The sequence below is a fragment of the Ahaetulla prasina genome, chromosome 7, assembly GCF_028640845.1.
Source record: "Ahaetulla prasina isolate Xishuangbanna chromosome 7, ASM2864084v1, whole genome shotgun sequence".
Taxonomy (NCBI): Eukaryota; Metazoa; Chordata; class Lepidosauria; order Squamata; family Colubridae; genus Ahaetulla; species Ahaetulla prasina.
In genome coordinates this window covers 37192205-37218325 of record NC_080545.1, presented here as the reverse complement: position 1 = coordinate 37218325, position 26121 = coordinate 37192205, and the positions used below count along the sequence as shown (strand labels likewise).

The following is a 26121-nucleotide window of genomic DNA, read 5'->3' as shown; positions in this document are numbered from 1 at the left end:
CGTCTATATGCAGATTTGTCATTGTCTCGAATGAGACCAATCACTGTTGTGTCATCTGCGAACTTCAGTAGTTTAACAGGTGGATTGTTGAAGATGCAGTCATTGGTATACAGAGAGAAGAGAAGTGGGGAGAGCACACAGCCTTGGGGGGGCTCTGTGCTAATTGTACAGGTATCTGATGTGATCCTGCTTAGCTTCACCTGCTGCTTCCTGTTTGTTAGGAAGCTTCTGATCCACTTACAAGTCTGTTCAGGTACTTCTAGCTGGTTTAGCTTAGTTAGAAGAGTGTCTGGAATGATGGTATGGAATGGGGAACTAAAGTCTACAAAGAGGACCCTTACATAGGTCTTTGGAGATTCAAGATGTAAGATGTAGTGCAGAGCCATATTAACAGCATCATCTGTGGATCTATTTGCTCGGTATGCAAATTGCAAGGGGTCTAAAAGTGGATCCGTGATGGTTTTCAAGTAGGAAAGCATTAGCCTTTCAAAGGCTTTCATGACTACAGATGTTAAAGCAACTGGTCTGTAGTCATTCAGTTCCTTGATAGTTATTACATACTTATGCTTATATATATGCTTATATATTGTATAGTTATTTCATGCTTATGCTTATATATACTGTTGTGACAAATAAATAAATAAACAAAAAAATAGAATATCCATTACTAAAGACTAGCCTCTTCAGGTTTCTGCTTGAGGCTGTTTTCCTATAGCAAGGAGCTGGGGCTCTTTTCTGCCTTTAAGAAGAAGTCTCTCCTCTTTTCCTTCAGGGGAAATATTCTATTCTGCCTCTTTTTAATATTAAGAATATAGATGTTTTTATTCTGGGGAGACAGGCCATCCTACAATTCCCACCTTTTGGGCTATATATATTTACATATATTGCCCAACCTATGGCCTGTCAGTATAATATCTATACTTCTTGTTTATCTAGAACATAATGAGGGATATTTGGTTGGCATCCTTACTTGAGTGTCTGTTGAGATGGGAGGTGATTTTGTAGGCTACTGGCCTGTGGCAAGAGAAAGTATGCCGATGGAAGCAGCAGAGAAGTATCCCCATGGTGGTTATGGCAGTGGCTTCCAAAAGGAGAGCTTTTAGCTAGTGAAAGTAGAAAGGAAATTTATAGTATCCAATATTCTATGCCAATTCCTTTTTAGACCTTTGATGTCACTTTCTGTGAGCTTTCAGTCAGGTTGAAGCAAGCACATGCCCCCAAATTCTTCGCAGCCTTAGTAAATAATTAATGGCTGCCCATTTTCAAATGTCCCTTCCTGAACCTGCCTTAGCTCTTAGTTTAGTGCTAGCTTGATGTCAAATTGAGATTTGATGTCAAATTGATGTCAAATTGAGGTTAGCCAGTGTGTAAGCCAGGCTAATATTTTTAAAATTGCACACAGCAAGCCTTGTGACTCCCGCTAATGAGACCACAAGAGCAAGAAAAGACGAAGGGTCCCACTTCTGAAAATGAACAAATGCATAGATTTTGTAAAGCACATATTAAAAAGGACTTAAGGATTGGCAGCTTGAGAACACTGGGCAGCTTGAGAATGCTGAAAGTCCCAATAATTTTATAAGCCTAATATTTTAGTGTATACAATTTGTGAATGACATGGAGGGACGTAATCCTTAACATTAGTTTTAAAATATTTAAACATTCTGACAGCATTTGGCCTTGTATTATCAATACAATTCAGATGAAAAGACCACATTATTTTATAGACTGAAAAATGCTTATATATTCCAGGATTAGTTCCATAGTAATTTTATTGATTACTGATAGGCTGAGAAAAGTAACAAGGAAAAAGGTTATTTCCCTACACAAGCAAACTTGAGTTCATGATGTTCTTTTCGATAGACATACCTCATCTTTACACCTTCCAAATTGTCCAAATTTTAAAGTCTTATTTATCTTTTTTTCTTCTATCACCTTTCTTCTTTTGCCTTGTAGGATGTTCTATCAAGTAGCATTAGTAATCCAGATCCAAATTAGCCCACCAAGTTTCCTCAAATCTTCCAAACCCACCTTCTAGTGAACAGTTTCAATAGAGTTTTAGTTATTTACAATTCAGTTTGTTTTAAAGTTCTTCAAGAAGCTCACTAGATATTTCCAAACATCCAAATCACCTACTGAAATAGAATCAAGGTCAAATGGCCTTCCAGGTGTTATTTACTTTCCTTCCTCTCCTTTATTTATATTAAACAATGATCACTTTCACTTGAGTTTTCCATTGTCAGGCTGCCTCTGATTATATTTAGGAAAGAATACAGCTTGACTTCATTTGAAAATAAAGAAAAGTACTTTTACTAAATACATCCGGACTACAGCTGTTTAAAGTTGGATCTGAGACAGAATATGGCTAACATCCCATATCCCCTCGTTAGTCCCTCCTTCCCACAAAAGGTCAGGCAGGCCTGGTCCAATGCCAGCTCCTTCTTGTCCCCCGTGGTAATCTTCTTCCGAAGATCTCCGGCAGTTTACTATCTCAGGAATGCAGGGTTCGTTGGAAAGCCCACGTGTCTGGCGTTTATGCTGATTCAAACATTTGCTGCCCCCTCCCCTCCTTTTATGTTAGACGACACTCTTAAAGGGCCCTCTTCTGTTAATCTGAATAGGATAGTATACATCTTAGGTTCATGGCTATTTTACATTAACATACTGACACTGCAATCTAACTACTGAATACAAATTGCACACATATAACACAAATAGAGTGAAGCTTGGAGTGGAGGCTGACACCCATGCTGTAATCTTCTTCCTCCAGTAGATGGCTCCTCTGCTCCAAGTTCCAACATTAAACAGCATGCAAAAATCAAGCAGCTGATTGTCAAAAAATCGGGGGGGGGGGTTAATAATAAAAATAAAAAAGGCAAGTTTCTCCCAATAATCACTTTTCAAGATGTTATTAAATTTTTTCCAGGCTTTTTATGTTTTAAAGTTTCCATTAGATATTTCTTTCGCATCTGAGTCTTTAATCTTTCTCCATGTATCCAATCATCACTTTCTTAATGTTTGGAGATTATTTTTTGGAATTCTTTTACTTGAGTTAGACCTCTAGAATAAAAGTTGGAAGTTATCTCACCCAGTTTCAATGCTCTGTCCACGAACTGCTCCAGCACAAATCTTATTGTCCCAGTTGTCACAGCTTCTGACTTGCCAAAAAATGGCCATCATCCCTGCTGCCATTCAGGAGAGCTTTCTTCAGATCAACAAGAAAATTGCAGTTTTGTCGTGAGCAATGAAGCACCTCTCCTTCCTTCACTATCCCTCCAAGGCGGGTTTGACCACCTAGGATCTCCTGGCATGCAGATACTGGCTGGTTTTTGTAGAGCTCAGTAGAGCTCCACTATTTTCCAGCCATTCCCACCATGTTGCCAACTGGTCTCCCTTCTTTTATCAGCTCTTCATTATCAAGTTTGAATCCACCATCTTCAACCATTTTTCCTGCTTTAATAGCAATTGTTGCACATTTATCAATGCCAAATTGCATTTCAATGTCTCTTCTAAACTCTTTAGCAGAAACATTGCTTTTCAGCAGTGAGTTCAATTCAGCTTTTGTTTTCTCAAACAGCTTTAAATCATCTATGTAGGGCAAATAGGAAATTTTCAATTCTTTTTTAGCCAATTCATAGTCAGTTTGTTTTGTTCAAAATGGTGTCATCTAAAGTACAAATTACAGAGGAAACAATGAGTCACCTTGGAAGATTCCTCATTTGATTTCAACTTCACCAAATTCTTCTCCACAGGCTCTCAGCTTAGTTTGACATAGCTTCATGGAAGTATTCAGAAATTTCTGGATGTTGCTGCTAATTCCAAAAGTGTCTAAGCATTTCTCAATCCAGTTGTATGGAACAGAATCAAATGCTTTCTTATAATCAATCCACGCCATGAACAATTTGTTTGTCTTTTTAAAAAATTCTTCAAAACCAGTTTATCAATCATCAGTTGGTTTTTGGTTCCTCTTGAAGTTTTGCAGCACTCTTTCTGTTCTACAGGCAGCAAATCCTTGTTTTCTAAATATCCATAAATTTGGTTTGCAATAATGCCTATAAGTATTTTGTATGTTGTTGGCAGGCAATTGGCCTGTAATTTTCAGGTTTATTTTCTTTTTCTGCATCCTTCTGAATCAAAAAAGTTCTTCCAGTTGTTAGCCATTTTTCACTTTCTTTTTATTTTGTAATTTTTATTTTTTGTATAGACAAACAAATATACAATACATAATCAATCATTCAGTGTATCATCTGAGTACATCTTTTGTGTCTTCTTCTTACTCCTCCAATATTTATTATTTCTTAATATTATCATTTCATTTATTGTAACATTTCTTCCACATTTCTTGCTTTTCTATTAATACATTTATCTATTTTCTTTCTCCTCTTTCTTCTTATTTCATTACAACATTGCTCTATATATATCTCTTCTGTAACCAACGGTAAAATTGCCCCCATATCTTAAAGTATATATATCTCTTCTTGTCCGATTCCTCTCTTTCTTTAATTTCTGCACAATTCAATATTTTCTTAATTACTTCTCCCTCTGTAAGGATTTTCGCTGCTTTCCATCTTTGTGCAAATACTATCTTTGCTGCAGTTATTACATGTATAATCAAATATATATTTTCTTTACTAAATTTCTCTGGTAAGATACCCAATAGGAACAGTTCAGGTTTTAAAACTATATGTTGTTGTATTATTACTTCTAACCATGTTTTAATTTTCATCCAATAATTTCTCTCTTCTGAACACGTCCACCACATATGATAATATGATCCTGGTGTCTGATGGCATTTCTAACATTTAGCTGATTTATCTTTAAACATTTTTGCCAGTTTTTCTGGCAAAAGAAAAACTGGTGGCATGTGCCATCTGTAAAACATTTTATATTGATTCTCCTATATGCTGTAGACATTGTTAAATTATAATTCCTTTTCCATAGCTGCTGCTATTTATCTAACTCAATTGCATATCCAAAACTTTTTGCCCAAGCTATTATTGTTTCTTTTTCCCATTCTTCTTCTAATTCAATACTAAGTGATTATATATTTTTAAATTATTTTTCATCTGTTCCTGTAAATATCTTATCCAGTTCTGTCATTTGTACATAAAAAACATAGTTTAGCATCTTTTTCATTTCTTGTTTGTATTTGCACATGAGTATACCAGTCCATCTCAATCCCTTGTTCTTATATTTCTTGTTTCCCCTTCAGTTCCCCCTTATCTGATATATCCTTATATCTAAGAATATTTCTAATACTAATAATATTTGGGTGTATTAATGCTTCCATTGCTGATAACCATGTTGGTATTTTCAAATAATATTTATCTCTAATCTTCTCCCACACTAATAATAACGCATTTCTTACATAATGTCTTTGAAAATAAGTATGCATCTTGCTTCTACCATATCATAAAAAGGCATGCCATCCCATTTTGATCCATATGAATAAATTCATTTAACGACCTTTTTAGTCTATTTGCCATTATGGAGGCAAAGATCTTATAATCTACATTCAACAATGAAATCGGTCTATAGTTTTTAACTTCTTGTAAGTCTGTATCTTCTTTAGGTATAAGTGTAACATATGCCTCCATCCATGAGTTTGGGATCTTTGCTTTCACTAAAAGCTCATTAAATAATTCCAGCATTACATTGCTTAACACATCTTGTAATGATTTATATAGTTCTGCTGGTAATCCATCCAGGCCTGGTATTTTCCCATTTTTTTGTTTTTAATCGCTTCTGTTAATTCCATCATCATTATTCTTTCTTCTAGTGCTTCCTTATATTGTTCAGGTATTTTAGGTAGATCAAATTTTTCTAAAAATTGTTTTATCTCCCCGTCCAGTGTCATCTCTTGATTATACTGTCTCTCATAGTAATTTTGAATTATTTTTTTCTTTTCTTCATATCTATAACATACATTTCCTTTTTCATCTTGTAGATGAAGGGCCGCGGTGTGGCTCAGGCTGTAAGAAGCCTGTTATTAAACACAGCTGCCTGCAATTACTGCAGGCTCGAGTCCCACCAGGCCCAAGGTTGACTCAGCCTTCCATCCTTTATAAGGTAGGTAAAATGAGGACCCAGACTGTTGGGGGGGCAATATAAATATACAAATAGAATGAGACTATTGCCTTACACAATGTAAGCCGCCCTGAGTCTTCGGAGAAGGGCGGGATATAAATGTAAATAAAAAAAAAAGTTTGATTAGTTTTCACTCCTTTTCTTTTTTCATTTTATATGCCAACCATCTATCTGGCTTGTTTGCATTTTCAAAAAAGTTCTGTTTAGCTGATCTTAATCTACATGCCAAAAATTCTTGTTCACTTAAGTTTATTTCATGTTTTTTCAGTTCCATTTGTTTTTTAACTTTATTATTTTGTGTATCCTTTTGTAATTCCTTCTCTAACCTCTTATGCTCCTCTTCCAATTTCTTCTGTGTTTGTCTTTTTTTTTATTCTTTTTTCCCAAATATGTTATTGCCAGAACTCTAGTATATGCTTTCATTGTATCCCATACATTCTGGAGTGATGTATCCTCCTTTTCGTTTATTTTGGGGAAAAAAAACTCTTTTTCTATAAATTGTTGAAATTCTTTTTCATTTAAAATTGTTTGGTTCAAAGTCCATCTAGGCTTTTTCTTTTGTCCTTTCCATGTTATTATAATTGGGTTATGATCCACCCTAGTATTTGTTTCAATGTTTACTTCTTGTACATTATCTATTAAGTCTATTGACATCCATATCATATCTATCCTAGACCATAACATCTGTCTATTTGAATAAAAGATATATTGTTTTTCCTTCAAATGTCTATTCCTCCATATATCTTGTATACTTAATTCCTCTATCATTGTAAAGAAAGTCTTCAGAAGTGTTTTTCTGGGTTTCTTATTTATTTTTGTCATTTTATAATCCAAATCAGCATCTGTTACATTGAAGTCACCCATTTTACATATATTTTCATATTCCAGTTCTAGTATTTTTCTGTGTAAATTCCCATATAATTCTTGTTGTTTATCATTTGGTGCATATAATGCTACCAAAAGTATTTGTTTAAAGTTCATCCTTACTTCCACCATTAAAATCCTCCCTTCATCCATAAATATTGGCTTAGGTTCTAATTTTTCTTTAATATATAAAACTACTCCTCTTTTGCTTTGTTGTATCAATGAGGTAAATAAAACTCCTAATTTTGAGTATTCTAATAATTTTGTGTAGTGTTTTCTAATATGTATTGCTTCTGGCATTAGCCACCTGAAACTCACTCCTTTTGTAATTCCTTCTCTAACCTCTTATGCTCCTCTTCCAATTTCTTCTGTGTTTGTCTTTTTTTTTATTCTTTTTTCCCAAATATGTTATTGCCAGAACTCTAGTATATGCTTTCATTGTATCCCATACATTCTGGAGTGATGTATCCTCCTTTTCGTTTATTTTGGAAAAAAAAAACTCTTTTTCTATAAATTGTTGAAATTCTTTTTCATTTAAAATTGTTTGGTTCAAAGTCCATCTAGGCTTTTTCTTTTGTCCTTTCCATGTTATTATAATTGGGTTATGATCCACCCTAGTATTTGTTTCAATGTTTACTTCTTGTACATTATCTATTAAGTCTATTGACATCCATATCATATCTATCCTAGACCATAACATCTGTCTATTTGAATAAAAGATATATTGTTTTTCCTTCAAATGTCTATTCCTCCATATATCTTGTATACTTAATTCCTCTATCATTGTAAAGAAAGTCTTCAGAAGTGTTTTTCTGGGTTTCTTATTTATTTTTGTCATTTTATAATCCAAATCAGCATCTGTTACATTGAAGTCACCCATTTTACATATATTTTCATATTCCAGTTCTAGTATTTTTCTGTGTAAATTCCCATATAATTCTTGTTGTTTATCATTTGGTGCATATAATGCTACCAAAAGTATTTGTTTAAAGTTCATCCTTACTTCCACCATTAAAATCCTCCCTTCATCCATAAATATTGGCTTAGGTTCTAATTTTTCTTTAATATATAAAACTACTCCTCTTTTGCTTTGTTGTATCAATGAGGTAAATAAAACTCCTAATTTTGAGTATTCTAATAATTTTGTGTAGTGTTTTCTAATATGTATTGCTTCTGGCATTAGCCACCTGAAACTCACTCCTTTTGTAATTAGACGTTTTGTTAGGAAATGGTATTCTTTCCTCAAATCTCTAACTCTTCTAGGTATTTGTCTCAATACTATTTCTTTATCTTTATATTTCATTGCGGTGTTTCTTGTTATTTGTAGTATCTATGTTTTTATCGCTTTCTTTGTAAATTTTACATGAACTTCTCTCAGTAGTTTGTTTCTCATTGCATACCTTGTGTGTACTCTAAATATCTCGTCAATCTCATTTAATATCTTCTCCTTAGGTTCTTCCATCACTTCTGTCAACATCTCTGCCATCACATCTGGCAATTTTTCCCCTTTCTCTTCCTCTATATTTTGAAATCTTAGATAATAATCAGAGCAATCCATCTCTAAGGAAATAATTGTTCTCTCTTGATTTTTGTCCACTGATGTCAATTTTTCCTCTAGTCCTTCCACTTTCTTTTCTGTCAAATCCGCTTTTTCCTCTATTTTTTGAATTCTTTCTTCATTTTTCCCAATCATCCCCTTCACTTCTTTTAAATCCTCTTTCAAATCATCATGAATGAGATTTTTTAAATCCATCATCTCAGATGTTTTTTGTATTTCTGTCATAGAGGGACTTGCTGAATGCAAATGTGCTGTAAATGTCTTCATCTCTTAAAGTTATATGCACCCAATTTATAATCCACTTATGGTTTCTATTTATAATCCAAATATCTAACCTACCCCATTGGATGGATTAGAAAAAATAAAAAATAAGGAAAAAGAAAAAAGAAAAATCCAATCAGCCCCCCCCCATGCCAAAATACTACCAATCAGGCAGAAAACAAAACAAAAGAGAACAAATCCTGAGGAAGAAAAAAAAGAAAAAAGGAAAAAGGAAAAACAAAACCTAATATATGATAAAAAAAAATTAATGAAGTTATCCTTCAGGCTCTTTTTGCCTTAATCCAAGTTCTGAACAAACCACCAATATTTTTTTCTTTCACTCAAGCAGAGGGGGAAAAAAAACAAACCAAGCCAGGTCCAAAAATCTTATCCACACATTGTTCACGCTAACAACTAATGAGCAAAAAAAAAAAGGGGGGGGGGAATCCAAAACAACAGTTCCAAAAGAAAATACTTCAAAGAGCTCAAGAAAGTAAATAAAAAAAGTTCAAAAAGTAAAAACAGAGTGAGCAATCTTAAACATCTGTTTTCTTATCAGTCCAGACTATAAGTCTTATAGTCAATTCAAATTGTTTTCTCTTCTACCACTAGATGGCAATGCAGTATATTTCATTCAACAAGACTAAACAGTTTCAAACTAGTTTTTAAGCCATTTCTGTTCACTTCAGATTCATTTATAATCATTCCATCTTTTTTTAAAAAAAAAATACTCATCAATTTTCTATCTCCTCTTGATTTCAAACCTGCTTTTTTAAATCAGTTCCCAATCACTTTTTTTAATTCATTAAAAAAAAAATTTTTTTTGTCTTTGGACTTTCGCTTTCCTTGCCGCTCCAATACCAGAAGTGGAGAGCCAATACATACGCGCTCTCCCTCCTCGCTTTATGCCACTTTTCCACTCTATATTAGTTCCATGTGGGTATGAAAAGAAACTTTTGTCAATAAAGTCAGGTTCTCACCCATGTGATGCACTCTGTCTTTGCTTTCTCTGTTCCGTTGTGACTGCCCCAGTTTTATTTATTTTTATTTATTTATTTATTTTGCCACAACAGTATATATAAGCATAAGCATGAAAATAACTATATAATATATAAGCATATAAATGAGCATAAGTATGTAATAACTATATTAATTGGATATAATGAAAGGAATCAATAGGACAGGAACGGTAGGCACATTTTGTGCTCTTATGCACACCCCTTATGCACGCTTATACATACTCTTATGCACGCTTCTTAGCAAATCCTATGGCCCCTTTCTCAGATGTCTGGTTCAAGAAACTTCTTCTCACTAACCAGGGAATTTGCGATTTCCCTGTGTTAATCAGTCCATGCTTCTCTTGTTCACCATCCCTATGAGATTGCTTAGGTCAATTAAAACCCCTGAACAGCTGAGGTGTTAACGGTTCTCCAGGAGCCCCCAAAGAATACGTTGTCTTGCCGTGACGCTGGTCATGTCACACCCTCCCCATTTTTCGCTTTCTGGTGTTTCCAGAACCTGATTCAACTGATTTGCTAATCTTGCATGCAAACCTGTTAGTGGTTTCAACCAGAATCTATGTCAAGGTTCCAGAAAAACCTCTTCTGCATAAAAAAACTCAGAAGCCATTGTCTTTCAGAGTTCTTTACTAGCATATGGTCACATGGTCCCACGTTCTCCCAGTTCATTCGAATATCTTCTCGCCACTCTTTCTGCAGATGTGAACACCATCCGACCTTGACCACTTGAAGAATGTTACCATACCCCTCAACCCCCCTTCTTCCCCTCAGGGGAAAAATGTGGCAGCGTCTGGAACCCTAAAGTCTTGTATGGTTTCCAGGCCTGACAGGCATCCCCCCTTGGAAAAGAAGCTATATCCTAGGAAAGAAAACAAAAAGTTAATAAAGGAGAGTGTTAGTGGTCCACACTTCCCTTCTACCCCCCTCTCCCCCCTCCAAGAGGTTTTTTAGGTTTGTCAGGGAAAGTGTCATGAAATTGTTTAATCAAATTGTCCGCATTTACTTTCCAACTTTTGACCCAAGTAGATTCAGATAATGGATATCCCTTCCAGTGGACTAAATATTGTAATTGACCTCTGTATAGTCTAGAGTCAAGGATTTTCTTGATTTCATAATGGGTTTCACCTTGGATTATCAAGGGTGGTGGGGGAGCGCCAGGTTGAGGTCTCAGACCAGACTGTCTAGCAGGTTTTAATAAGCTGGTATGGAATACCGGGTGTATTTTCCCTAACATTCAAGGGAGCTTGAGTTGGACGGTAACGGGATTAATAATTTTTACAATGGGGAAAGGACCCAAAAATTTTGGACCGAATTTTTTGCTGGGTATTCTCAACCTCAGATACTTAGTAGATAAAAAGACTTTATCTCCAATGCGAAAAGGGGGTTGAAGGGAACGGTGTTTGTCAGCTTAGGCTTTGTAATTCCGAGCTGTCACAGCTAAGGCCTTTTTTGTATTTTCCCAACCTTTTTTCAACGAATTCATCCAGTCCGTTAGGGAAATGGAAGTAGGGGGTTGCACGGGGAGTTCAGGCATTGGAACGAAGTCCATGCCGGTGGTTACTTGAAAAGGGGTTAACCCCGTGCTGCTGTGTACAGCATTATTATATGCGACCTCTGCAAATGGTAACAAATCTGACCAGTTTTCTTGTTGGTAATTTATATAACACTGTATGTATTGTTCCACCATCGAGTTCAATTTTTCAGCCGCTCCATTGGTCTCTGGATGGAACCCAGAACTAAGTCCTTGAGACGACCCAATGGACTGTAGGAACTCCTTCCAGAACTTGGCTGTGAATTGAACGCCCCTGTCAGATATTATCCTTTTAGGAACTCCATGAAGTCTGTAGATGTGTTTGATGAAGAGCTTTGCTAATTTTCTCGCAGCCACTCCGTCTTGGAGGAATTGAGCTTGAGTCTGTTTCTCCCCATCCAGACCCGTACGGCTTCCAGACACCAGGACAGCACTTCAACAGCTTCGTTGGGGTGGTCCGGGGTGGAAAAGTACAGCTGTGTATCATCAGTGTACAGATGATAACTCACCCCAAAACCACTGATGACCTCACCCAGCGGCTTCATGTAGATGTTGAACAGGAGGGGCGAGAGAATCGACCCCTGAGGCACCCCACAAGTAAGGTGCCTCGCGGTTGACCTCTGCCCTCCTGTCAACACCGTCTGCGACCGGTCGGAGAGATAGGAGGAGAACCACCGATAAATGGTGCCTCCCACTCCCAAACTCTCCAACCGGTGCAGCAAGATACCATGGTCAGTTTTGATCGATAGCCTCTTTGAAGTAGTGGAGGAGGATGCGATCTGGCCAATGTCTAAGATTACCAGCAACCCTTCTGAAATCCCATACAAATTGTTTTAGAGGCCTGTTACCTTGCTTCATTGTTTTTAAGGTGGTTTCACATTCTGCAATTAGGTCATCATCTTGAAACTGGTTGCGAAGTAGTGCCATGAATCTGTGAACATCGTTTAGTTCTGGTGCACGTTCATTGTGTAGTTGAGCTATCCATTCTGAGGCTAGCCCCACGTTCATACCTCAATTCTGCTGAGAAAGTAAGCCAGGTGGTGTGGATTCCCATCAAAGGTTGGTTTGAAAGGGGGAGGGGTTGGGTGAGGGGGTGCAGGTGGGTTTAGCTGGCCTGCTTGCGGTTGAAGAGGGATTTGTGGGATGGCCATTGCTATTGTGGCTGGCTGCTGAGTTGTAAAGGGGGGTGGAATTCCCCCTGGCTGCTGAGAAGAAGTCCTTGAAATGCTTCAGTTGACGAGGCAAAAATCGGCCTGGGACCCCCAGGAAAGAAAGGTGCTGAACTTGCTGGTTGCCATTGGTATTGGATCCATCCTTGTCCAGGATAAAATGCCCAACCAGGAGGAATAGAAGCAGCAGGAGGCAGCGTAGGCCTCTGTTGGCGGGAAAAGTCAATTGGAGGGGGGAGTTGCGATTCCCCCCAAGTCCCTGGTGCTGCCTGAACTCCCTGCCGTCTGAAGGAGGGAAGGGAGGTCCTCCTGCGTTCATCGGAACGGCTTTGAGCTTCAGTAATTTCTCCCTCTCTGGTGGGAGGGAAGGTGAATTTAGGCTGAGCTAAAGGCTCTCGAGGTGGGTGAGCTGAGCTTATACGAGGCCTCACTTCCAAACGCTCAAAAGTTTCCAGGAGGTCTAATAGGGACTGGGATTTCAGGGGGTTTCTCAGGTCCCAATCCAGTGACTCTCCCGATTCTCCGGGTTTTACTGTCCTCCATGGAGGTTGAAAAGAGGGAGGGGGCTCTCCATTCCGCCCCGGGGAAATGTTTTCTCCCGAACGACAGCTTACCCATGAATCGGAGTCTTTGGGCCGTGCACCAAGCTGACAAGCAGGCTCTACCACTTCGGGTTTTTGAGTCATATCTTCCGATGGGAAGTAGGTGATTTCAACTAAGTTGTCAGATTCAAACTTCTGTGCTACTTCCACGCTTTCAGCTTGCTGCCCTTCCATCTTCGCTGGGTCTTTGCACCACTGTGGAGGTTGCGGAGGCTGGGGCCCAGCACCCCCCTAACGGGCCCCCTCTGAGTGGAGGAGAGGGTACCGTTAAGCAAAAGAAAGTTATCAGTTTTGGAATACTGTCAAGGTTCCAGAAAAACCTCTTCTGCATAAAAAAACTCAGAAGCCATTGTCTTTCAGAGTTCTTTACTAGCATGAGGAAACTGGCACACGATGAGTGAAATTCCAAAACTGAACTTCCGGAATCTTTTCCCAGTTATACAAACCCCAAGAGTCCCACCCCCCTGACCCCTTTGCTGGCCACATGGTCCCACGTTCTCCCAGTTCATTCGAATATCTTCTCGCCACTCTTCCTGCAGATGTGAACACCATCCGACCTTGACCGCTTGAAGAATGTTACCATACCCCTCAACCCCCCTTCTTCCCCTCAGGGGAAAAATGTGGCAGCGTCTGGAACCCTAAAGTCTAGTATGGTTTCCAGGCCTGACAATCTATGCAGCTCATCTCAACCAGGGGCACTCCAGTTCTTCACTTTCTTTGATTGTTTTTGCACCATTTCTTTTGTTATGTGAACATCTTTCATTCTAGTCACTTTTACAGTGCTTTCAACCTACCTGATCCATCTTGCTTTCCCATTGTGCTTCTTGTTGTTTTCCCACAAGTTCTTCCAAAATTTGATGAGATGATGATAGATTTAATCTTCAATTCAATTCACAGTCTGGGACTGGTAATAACTTAACAGTTCAAGTCCTAACCAAGGATCTAATAGCTAATAAGGAAATGCCTGAGTATATAGGCGGTTCCAAATAGGTGTTTTTTTGTAAAGTCAGAATATTCAAGTCTATATTTCATTATTTTTTCTAGCTGTTTCTCTTCAGTTTGTGCATCATCTGGTATTGTAATATCAATGAACCAGACTTTTTCCTTTTCTACAATAGTAATGTCAGGCATGTTGTGGGCCAGATGTCTGTTTGGATTCGAAAGGTCCACAAGATCTTGACTTGTTCATTTTCAAGAACTTTGTCAACTTGGTGTTCTCAATCATTTTTGCTGCAAACTTCTGGAAAAGCTTCCAATATATAATTTTAGCAACTCAATCATGACATTGTAGATGATGATGATGATGATGATGATGTTGATGATGATTTTTAAATACTGCAGGGTTTCTCCTTTTACAAGGAGCTTTAATTAATTGTGTAGGCAAAGCAGTTTCTGTATACAGTATTCTACAGATGAATGTATAAAATATGTTCTAGTATTTGATATCACTAGAAAATGTATTATATTAAAGATGCTTTCAGAAAGAAACTAAGTATTCCATAGTATACTAAATAGACTGTGGGTTTTTTAATGGGGAATTTTAATCACTATGTACAACTCTACATATGCAGGATCAGAATAGCTACATTAGTTCAATTTCCCTTAATCCTATGAACCTAGCACTGATCTTGTAATCTGCATGTTGAAGGTATCAGATATTGCAATGGTCAAAGACACAGAACAATGTCACAAAAACATAGCCGCCTAAATCAGACTATTATCCCATTTGATCCATATCATTGATTCTAATATTGATATGGTTATAGTTCTCCATGGAGCAAAACTTTCTCTTGTATTTGGGATCTTTTGTATGCATACTTGGTATGTGTGCCAAGCATGCATGGTACCATTAATACCTCATATAATTAATGTATCAAGGTGAAAGTTATTTATTGATATAGGACAATGAAATGTTCTAAGCCTTTAGTATGCAAATAGTTATAATCCAAAAATACTTATCTGGGAATAAATCTATAAAAATGAAATGAGTTATGGGAATAACATATGTTGCATTAACATATCAAACATGCCATATTACTTTTCAACAAAGTAAAATATCTATAGAATTAAAGACTATCTTAAAATATCCTCAAAAAATGGAATCAATAGCAGTTCTGATCACACTTTTTTATCATATTTAAACATTTAGTAAAATAAAGACTAGAGATTTTTTGTAAAGTATATTCCAATTCATTGTATTTATTCTGTCAGTGAGTGACTACATTAGAAATAGAGATTTTAAATATCCTTAAAATGCAATGCAAATACAATTAATGTAATCATGACAGTAATAACAAGTAAAGCAACATTTAATGAAATGTATTTATGAGAAAATTGATTCTAGGGCACAGTTTTCTACATTAGAAATATTGTTCCTTCAAAACAATTATTATACCATCTAAAGTATTAAAATACATAAAGTATTACATTTAAAATAATGATGAATTACATGTTGATATCATAAAATTTACCATCCAGTAGTAACATCTAGTATCCTGTGAAAAAACAAATAGTAAGAGAAAAAGAAAACCCTAAAACTTGTAATGAAAAAAAAAAGCAAAACAAATATTTTTGTCTGTAAAATTAAGACACTAGACTAAAATGTTCAAGCCCTGTAGAATTTTGGGGTGGCTGAAATGTTAAAATTAAGACAGAATTGCTTTAGAAGCAATGAGGTATTTCATTTGCACCAATCTTTTATTAAGAAAAGCCTTACCATCAGCCATTTCATATAGTCATATCAAATTCAATTATAAGTTTTCTAACAAATCCAAACTAGTCATTCCTGGTCACATCGGAAAGGCTGGCGTTCTGGAAAAAGTTTGGGTTGTAACTTTTGCCAACGCTCTGGAGGCCAAAGTATATGAGTAGCACGACCATGTAGAAGGCCAAGAGAGATCTGAAAAAAAGTCATAAAAGCACAGGTGTAATATAGCCTGACAATAAATGGCTAGAAGAGGTGGGTAAAAGGTAAAGGTAAAGGTTTCCCTCGCACATACGTGCTAGTCATTGCCGACTCTAGGGGGCGGTGCTCATCTCTGTTTCAAAGCCGAAGAGCCAGCGCTGTCCAAAGACGTCTCCGTGGTCATGTGGCTGGATGACTCAATGCCAAAGGCGCATGGAACGCTGTTATCTTCCCACCAAAGGTGGTCCCTATTTTTTCTACTTGCATTTTTACGTGCTTTCGAAACTGCTAGGTTGGCAGAAGCTGGGACAAGTAACGGGAGCTCACCCCTTTACACGGCAGCACTAGGGATTCGAACCACTGAGCTGCCGACCTTTCGATTGACAAGCTCAAGGTCCTAGCCCCTGAGCCACCTACTGAAGAGGTGGGTACATATGGTATTTTATATACATATGACATTTTAACTCTTGTTGAAAGAGGATTTCCTAAATCTTGCTTGAACAATGAGCTGAGGTTGTTCAAAGTCTAAAATATGGGAATATTTCTGTAATAGGACTGGTGTCCTATTTCCCCCTATAGGAAAAGAACACCTGGAAAACATTAAGCATAGGTTAACATCATTACCTAAGTAGTCTTACTGCCATGCCCCAGCATATAACTTTTATATACTATTGTGGCTCATTTAGTGGCCAGAGAGACAAAAGACCAAGTATATTGTTTGATGCTGACCCAACCCATTTTACCTATCAACCCATAAGTTCAAACTAAGTGCATGCTGGGAAGTCAGACTCCATTTCCTTTAGCATTTGGAGAAGGCAGAAGCACAAAGAAGCATCCATCTTAATCTGTGGCACATGGTCATCCAAAGACAAACCCACATCCCACACACAGAGCATCGCTGGTGATATTTAAATTGATTGTATTTAACTTAGAGCTTTGGAAGAGTTTCAATAAGCTACAGTGGAACACCAGGTGAACTTGTCTGAGCACCTATGGTAACTGCAATTCCACTGTAACTGGGTTTATAATTCAAACAATTGAAAACAGATCTAAATACTTGGGACCCAGTTACTTACAAGGCTAAGTAGGTACTTAGTAGACAGATATAGGCGGGTAATGGGTTCCGTGGGAGTGGCTTGGTGGGCATGGCTTGTTGGGTGTGGCAGGGGAAGAATACTGTAAAATCTCCATTCCCTCCCCATTCCAGGGGAGGAATGGGGAGGGAATTGCGTAATCTTCATTTCCTCCCGATCAGCTGGGACTCGGGAGGCAGAAAATAGATGGGGCGGGGCCAGTCAGAGGTGGTTTTTACCAGTTCTCTGAACTACTCAAAATTTCCACTACCGGTTCTCCATAACTGGTTAGAACCTCCTGAATACAATCTCTGATGTAGAATATCTGGAGCTGCCTCCTTTCAAAACTCAAGAAAGAAAACCCCCAACTCCACTGTTTGTAGAGAAAGGTATATTTTACTGAGAATGAACTGATTGCAACGAGTGTGGCTTTGGACTTCCAGCATGGGAACTTTACCACAAGATGGCATCTTTGGTTTGGATAAGGGAATGGGTCAATTTAAATAATAGAAGAATCATAGCATTGGAAGGCCATGATTTACAAAAGGGGTGGCACGCCTTCATGTAGGATAAAGGAAGTAAGACGCATTCATATTTTTACAGACATAGAATAAGAGACGCATTGTTACGGAATTGGCAAGACATAAGGAAAAAATACTATATGAAAATTCCTGGCTGGTTATCCACTATGGAGGCGATGATCCACCTGAATACACTAGACATAAGTAAGATGCCAAGATATACGGCAATATTTGACAAACAGGGAAAACTTTAAAATATCCAGACATTAAAGGAACAGGGAATATCAATAGATTGGTGGTATCAGCTTGCCTCAGATCAATGTTTAAGAAAATAAAGACCCAATTCCATCATGTTGAAGAGATTGGTAATTTTTACTAAACACGTCAGATTGCAAACAAAGCTAAACCAGAACTGAAAGTATACTAAAAACATAGACTTCATATCCCCTCCTGAACCCTCCTCCCACTAGAGTTCAAACAGTCATAATCCAATGTCGTCTTCCTCCTTGGCCACGTGTAGTTTCACTTCTGATATTCTCCCTCTGTCAATCTTCGGGATGGAATGTGAAGCAGGCAACTCCCGTTACATCAATACGTCTGTTTGAAAGACTATCTCCCCACCCCCCCACATGCAATGTCAGCCGAACGCTGGCAACAGTACAAACCTCCCTCCTCCTCCATAAATCATGTAAGACATTCAGTAAGAAGAAAACCTTTAACGAAGTAATAAAACAGTAAAACAGTCTAGTAGGTGAAATACACTTAAATAAAGCAGAGGCTGACAGGTGGCCATATTTACAATTGCAATCCAGATGTAAGAAAGACATGGAAGAATTTGGAATTGATTTGGAACCAAATCAACTAGACAAATTATTGATAGGCCCAGAAGGAAAATTAATATCTAAATTATACAAATACCTACTAGCGTTTGATAGAATGGAAGAGGTGGTGAAAGAACCAATGATTGCATGGGCAAAGAATATAGGGCACAATATAGATTTAGATAATTGGGAATTAATCTGGAATAAAAATTTAAAATTAATCAAATCTACTACTTACAAAGAAAATCAATATAAAATGCTTTACCGCTGGCACCTAGCACCAGATAGGTTGGCCAAAATGTACCCGAATCTAAGTCCAAAGTGCTGGAAATGTAATCAACATCAAGGTACCTTCTTTCATGCCTAGTGGACATGCCCTACAGCGAAAAGGTACTGGATTAAGATGCAGGGATGGTTACAGGATATAACAAAATGCCAAATTGAACTGAATCCAGAAACATTTCTCTTGGGAATATTTAAGACAAAATTTGATAAAAAAACCAGATACTTGATTTTGCACATTATAACAGTGGCAAGGATTGCATTCGTGCAATATTGGAAACTTAGTAACATACCACCAGAAAGTCTGATTATCCAAAAAGTATGTGATTGCGCAGAAATGGACAGGCTTCCCACAGAACTACAAGAAAAAAAAGATTCAGAATACTATGCGGTCTGGGAAAATTGGTAGACATGGACAATCAATAGAAATAGAAAACAAAATACATATAAGGCTATTGATGATTAGATGTATATAATGTATATAGAAATTATATGGAAGGTAGATCCAAAATATACAATAATGTCATGGCTCTGTTGAATATGTACAATTGTTATGGAAAAAAATCGTAATAAAAATAATTTTTTTAAAAAAGAACTGATTGCACCGAAAGTAAAGCAAGCTCTGGACAATAGGTGTGGTTTACACATACAAGTTCCCACATTAATCCCTCCTCCCCCCAAAGGTCAGGCAGCCTTTTCCAATCCACCTTTTCCTCAGGTGTCACGTGAGGATCATCTCCAGATGGTTTCATCTCTCTGTTATGGACGGACCGTTAGCTGTGAGTGTTATCAGCCCGCTTTCTAGACTTTGAATACATTCTATTAATCTCTAGCAAATTAAGTTTCATTTCTGCCTAAACTCCCCCCCTCCATTTCATGACAGCCAAAGCAGCTAGCCCTTAATCAAGGATACATTACCCCTTCCCAATGCCTAGCACTAAAAGACAGCAATAAAACAATTAACTAACAGTAATAAAACAATAAAGGTAGCATGTGGAGGCTGACATTCGGCCCTCCTGCAGAAAGGACGTTAGTCCTAGAAAAGAAAACATAGATTAATCAAGGTTTATCAGGATATTTGTCATAGAACAGTGCCAGTTTCTTAGGGGCCCTCACAGCCTCCTTATTCACCCACTCAGCTTGGGACAATGGAAAATGTTTCCAAGCTACCAGGTATTGCACTTTACCCCTGTGCTTTCTAGAATCTAAAATCTCTTTAACTTCGAAATGTTGTTCCCCTTCAATGAGAATTGGTACGGGAGGACTAGTAACTATCGATTGGAGAGGGGATGTATGTTCAGGTTTCAATAAGCTAACATGGAATGCAGGATGAATCCTTCGCAAGGTTTTTGATAATTCTAATTGTATGGTGGCTTGATTTATCACCCGCACAATGGGGAAAGGACCAACGTATTTAGGACCAAGTTTCTTCAATTTTTGAGTCGTTTGCAAGTATTTGGTAGACAGAAAGACTTTATCTCCCACTTGGAAATTCTTTGCCGGAGCTCTTTTCTTATCTGCCTGCTTCTTATGCAATTGATGTGCTTCATGTAAACCCTTGCAAGTTACCACCCAGGTGCTTTGTACCTGTTCGATCCGATCAACCAGTGATGGAATCGATGGTTTCTCTCCAGGCAGCTCCAGGATTGGTACAAAGTCTTGCTTGGAAGCCACTTTGGAAGGAGTGAATCCAGTGCTGCTATGAATAGAATTATTATAGGCTACCTCTGCAAAAGGTAGCAGGTCCACCCAGTTATTGTGTTGATAATTTATGTAACACCTCAGATATTATTCCAGAACCAAATTGGATCTCTCACAAGCCCCATTAGTTTGAGGATGATGGGTGGAGCTTAATCCCTGGGCGGAGCCTAATAATAGCAGAAACTCCTTCCAGAATTGGAAGTGAACTGGACCCCTCAGTTCAAGATTATACGTTCAGGGGGCCCTATGTAGTCTATAGATGTGTTGGACAAACAGTTTAGCTAATGTTTTAGCCGAAGGAATTTTAGAACATGGAATGAAATGCATTTTTTTGGAGAATAAATCAGTAACCACCCAAATAACAGTGTTCCCTCCACTCTCGGGTAATTCCACTATGAAGTCCATAGATATTTCTCTCTATGGGGCTCCAGGGCAGGTAACAGTTTGCAACAGTCCCGGGGGTTTTCCTGGTGGTCTCTTAGCTGCTGCACATACGGGACAACTTGCTATGTAAGACTCAATGTCCTTCTTCAGGCCCGGCCACCAGAACTGTCTTTTCAATAGATGTAGGGCAGGGGTGAAATCTAAAAATTTTCCCTACCGGTTCTGTGGGTGTGGCTTAATTGGTGGGCGTGGCTTGGTGGTCAGATGACTGGGTGGACGTGGCCAATAACAATAAATAATAAAAATAATAAACAAAGTATAAAAAAAAAGAGGTATCAAAAACCAACTTTCACACTTTACACACACACAACACAACACAACACAACACAACTGACTCACACACAATGTAAAAGCAGCTGCACTTCACACTTCACACAGCCACAAAAAGGCAGCGGGGGCAGGGCCAGAGATTTTGCTACCGGTCCTCTGAACCAGCAGCTGCCATCGCTACCTAATCGGGCGAGCCAGTGAGAACTGGGAGCATTTCACCCCTGATGTAGGGTTTTCACAAATCCAAAATGTCCAGCCACTTTGGCATTGTGGCAACGCTGTAATATGGTCCCCCTTAAACTAGCAGGGACGTATAGTTTAGCCCCCACCCAGGCCAGATCATTGCGAATGGTACATTCATTTGAATGGGCTACGAATCAGGCATCTGTTTTTCACGCCTCCTCCAACAGCTCGGTCAAGCAAGGACGCATCAGTCTTCACCTGGCCTCAGGTAACCGCTGGGGCTGCAAGCTGTTGCACCGGGACAATCAGACAAATCACATCCATGCGGGCACTATTATATTGGGGTAAGCATGAAAGAGCATTCGCCAAGAAATTTTTTCCACCCAGAATATAATGCAAGGAGAAGTTAAATCGGTTGGTATTGGGCCCACCGGGCTTGTTTTGGTGACAGTTTCCTGGGCGTTTTCAAGGCTTCTAGATTCTTGTGATCAATCCACACCTCAAATGGGTGTTTAGCTCCTTCCAGAAACTGTCTCCACGTTAGAAGAGCCCAGTGAACAGCAAACGCCTCCTTCTCCCATATAGCCCACCTTCTTTCAGTATCCGTTAGTTTCTGAGAGGTATACGCACAAGGTTGTAACTTCCCTTCGGCATTTGCTTGGAGCAGGACTGCCCCCACAGCAACGTCACTGGCATCTGCCTGAACCACAAACGGGGCATCCATATCTGGGTGCTTAAGGACTGGTTCAGCAGCAAACAGTCATTTCAGCTTCAAACACAGCTTGGCATTCCATCGACCATTCTAGCAGCCGGGACAGTCTAGGCTTCACATCCCCTTTCGTTTTCAAGAGATTTGTGATTGGTAGGGCAATCTTTGTAGATGAAGGGATGAACTGGCAATAGAAATTGGCAAACCCCAAAAAACTCTGAAGCTGTCTGTGAGTGCATGGAGGTGCCCATTCCAATACCGCCCAGACCTTCCCTGGATCCATCTCCAGTCCCTCCGGAGATATACGGTATCCCAAATAGTCAATTTCGGTTTGATGAAATTCGCATTTAGACAATTTTGCATATAGTTCCGCAGCCAACAGTTTTTTGAGAACCGCTTTCACTAGTTTTCCATGTTCATCCATGGTCTTTGTGTAAATGAGAGTATCATCGAGATAAACCAGAACCCCTTTGAACAGGTGCTCATGGAGAACTTCATTTATCAGCTGCATGAACACTGCAGGAGCTCCTTGTAGTCCGAACAGGAGCACCCGGAATTGGAAACAGCCTAGGGGACAGTTGAAAGCAGTCTTTCACTCATCTTCTTCCTTAATGCGCACTCTATAGTAAGCCTTTCGCAAGTCCAATTTGGTGAAAAACTTTCTCTTTGACAAATGGGCTAACATGTCCTTCATAAGTGGCATAGGGTAAACTCTACACAAACAGCATTGAGGTTTCTATAGTCAACCACCAAGTGAAAAGACCCATCTTTCTTCTCTCTGAACATCACCGGAGCAGCTATTCATGGCCTAGCTGGTTGAATAAACCCTCGGTTCAAGTTTTTATCAATCAAGTTCCATAGCTCCTCCAATTCTCTAGGCATCATGGGGTAGGAATTTGGTTTAGGAATCTTTATCTCTGGAAGAATTTTAATGCTACAGTTTGTAGGCCTATGAGGGGGCAACACGTCAGAGGCCTTTTCACTAAATACCTCCCGAAGGTCCCAGTATTCCTTGGGAATTCTTTCCTCACCATCCAAGTGTTCTATCACTGTCACCATTACTTCATTTGGCATGATTCCCTCTCTTTTGGAAACTCCCTTGTCTACCCTGCATGGGTTGGAGCAAAACCTCAATACACCTGTTCTCCAGATTATTCGCGGGTTCCATTTCTGGAGCCAGGGCAATCCCAGCAAGACAGGTTGGTCCATCTCCAGTGTCCCTTGAAATCCAAGGTCCCTTGGTGATCTCCCATGATCATCTCTATTGGTTTAGTTACAAAATGGGCTGGGTCTCCCCCTGCTACCGACCCATCTAACTGGCAAAAGGCTATAGGCCTACTTAGAGTTTTTAGTCTGAGTCCCATTTTCTCCACAACCTCAGGACTGATGACACACCTGGTACACCCCGAGTCCAAAAAAGCTAGCATCTCCCTATGGGCCCTGGTAGAAGGGACATGCAATTTCACTGGAATGGTCGGGGTCCCCCTTTCCAACTCACCAAGTGGTCTTCATCAGAATCGGTCCCGGATTCGCTGTCATCGGAGCCAGTCAGAACTCCCACCTCCCCCTGGGCAGGAGGAGCGACCTCGACGACATCAGGTCCCTTCTTAGCGACCTCACGAGCCTTTGCGAGCAGCTTCACAACTCCTTTTCCACCACCAGGAGTCACCTTCGATGCCGGCTTAGCCACACAATTGGCTGCCCGATGGCCTTACTTTCCACATCTGAAACATGCTGTGGACCTTTGCTTCAAGCTGGCGGTAACCCCAGTACCTTTTGGAGCTCCCTTGTGGGGCAGGAGAGGGGCCTGCCTCCAGGTGCGACCGCCCGGGATGCAATCTCTGGCCAGATCAATCTCCACCTCCACCGCCAGGACATACCAGCCTTGCAGAGTGTGGGAGGGCTCACACGCCCGGCAATTCGTATAAATCTCTTCATTCAAGCCATCTTTGTAGTTCTCCAACAAAGCAACTTCTGACCACCCTCTCATGTGAGGCACCAACTCATGAAATTCTTGGGTGTATTCTGCTACCGGCCTCCTCTCCTGCTGGATGGATTTCATCCAGATTCTCGCCTTTCATTCAGCTAAAGGATTCTCAAATCTTGCTCTTAGGGCTGCCATACACTGGTCATAATTACTTAGTAATGGGGAGTCCTCATTGTGAAGGGTCCCAAACCAATCTGATGCCACTCCTTCCAAAGCTCTGGTTACGCACCTCACACGAGCCGCATCAGATAGACAGTCCTCTCCCCAATCTTGCATGTGATTCCACACTTGAGCTAGGAAACATCCAAGTCCCTTTGAATCCCCACTATATTTTCCAGGAAGAGGGGGAATCTTGGCCTTTTTCTGTCTGCGTAGCAATGCCTGCCCAGAAATGGAAGCCTGGCCTCTACTGGATGCTAAGATCCCCGGGGTCTGGACTGCTTCCTCTCGGCCTCTAGCAGCTTCTTCAGTGTAAACAGTCTCTTCAGCAACACCCCAGGTCTCACTCTTGTTCTCCCTTCCCAGAGAAACCTTGAGCACATAATTCATACCTCTCACGAGCTCTTCGATTCTCAATGGCATCTCTATACAATTGCACCACCTGTGCAATTTAAAGGTATTCTTTCCTTTGTTCTTCCTGCCAGGCAAGGTGTCTTCCTTTACGCCTGGTCATTGTAACTTGGCAACCTTCCGACTCCCACGGACCATTTGGGTTTCTCCCTTTTTTCTTCAAGCTTCAATTTAGTCAACCAATCTGAGGTCTCCCAGCTGGTCTGGTAGTGAGATGAGGCTGCAGCCCCCATCTCTTCCAGGTCCCTTCCTGGGTCTGGAATTCTTTTTCTCAGCCTCCACAGTGTGTTTCCTGGATGGCTGATTGATGTGAGAACTTGCTTAATGTCAGGCGTGCCTCCTTTCAAAACTCAAGAAAGAAAACCCCCAACTCCATTATTTGTAGAGAAAGGTATCTTTTACTGAGAATGAACTGATTGCAATGAAAGTAAAGCAAGCTCTGGACAATAGGTGTGGTTTACACATACAAGTTCCCAAATTAATCCCTCCTCCCCCCAAAGGTCAGGCAGCCTTTTCCAATCCACCTTTTCCTCAGGTGTCACATGAGGATCATCTCCAGATGGTTTCATCTCTCTGGTATGCATGGACCGTTAGCTGTGAGTGTTATCAGCCTGCTTTGTAGACTTTGAATACATTCTATTAATCTCTAGCAAATTAAGTTTCATTTCTGCCTAAACTCCTCCCCTCCATTTCATGACAGCCGAATCAGCTAGCCCTTAATCAAGGATACATTACCTCTTCCCAATGCCTAGCCACTAAAAAACAGGAATAAAACAATTAACTAACAGTAATAAAACAATAAAGGTAGTGTGCGGAGGCTGACAGGAGCACCACTTGAACACTATCAGCATTGACAAAATCACCATCAGTGATTTCAATTTCAAGATAACACATTCAACTAAGTATTCAAATATTAATTTAGAATTTAGAAGGGGGAAATGTAATTAATATAGAAAAAAGATAGAGTAGACTTCACCATTTTGTATAATCATTTAAGAAAAGCTGCACAACCGGATCTAACCCTGTGGGGTGAAGCTGCGGGAGCTGTGCCGCTCCAAGAGCTGATAATGGGGGTGATGCTGTCAGAATCACGGATGAGTGGAGGCAGGGTGGAGCAGATCCCAACCCTCAAGTGGAAGTTACCAGGCAACTCTGCTGCAAGCACTCCTGGGAATGGGGATTACCACCATTGTCACACAGCCAGTCGCTAGCTGGCTTCCCAGAGCAGTTCAAACAACTAGCATGGGCAGCGCCACTCAACCCCTTGGGACTGAGCAACTCAGATGGGCTCTGGCTCAACCTACATTCACTTTCCTGAGCCAGGAAGCTGCAGCACCACTGAGCAGGACACTGGCCTCCTTTCACTCAGCATGGAGTGGGTCGTTCCATAGCCTTACGCATCGGGCCCAGTCTACTGGGGTGAAAGCCAATGCAGGAATGGGATTAGTGCAGCAACAAAGCTCACTGAACCAGTCTGGCCCCATGCTACAGGGGCTGCAACTGGGACTATGGGAACCAAGTACTTCACCCCAGCAACCGGTGTTCAGGCTACCTCCAGGAGACCAGA

The 26121-nt window shown here is 39.8% G+C and overlaps 1 protein-coding gene across 8 annotated transcripts in view; it reads right to left on the bottom strand.

Annotated features, from left to right (window-relative positions):
• Positions 1-15216: 15216 nt before the first annotated feature.
• Positions 15217-26121, bottom strand: part of IMMP2L (inner mitochondrial membrane peptidase subunit 2) — a 530240-nt gene continuing 519335 nt past the window's right edge. For 3 of the 8 annotated variants that reach the window (XM_058190784.1, XM_058190782.1, XM_058190783.1), the window contains exon 6: positions 15287-15987. In XM_058190784.1, the coding sequence (XP_058046767.1) occupies positions 15868-15987 (120 nt within the window). In that variant the 3' untranslated portion in view covers positions 15287-15867. Of the gene's footprint in view, positions 19727-26121 lie in introns of all 8 variants that reach the window. The other 5 variants (XM_058190779.1, XM_058190777.1, XM_058190780.1 and 2 more) reach the window with 4 other exon arrangements.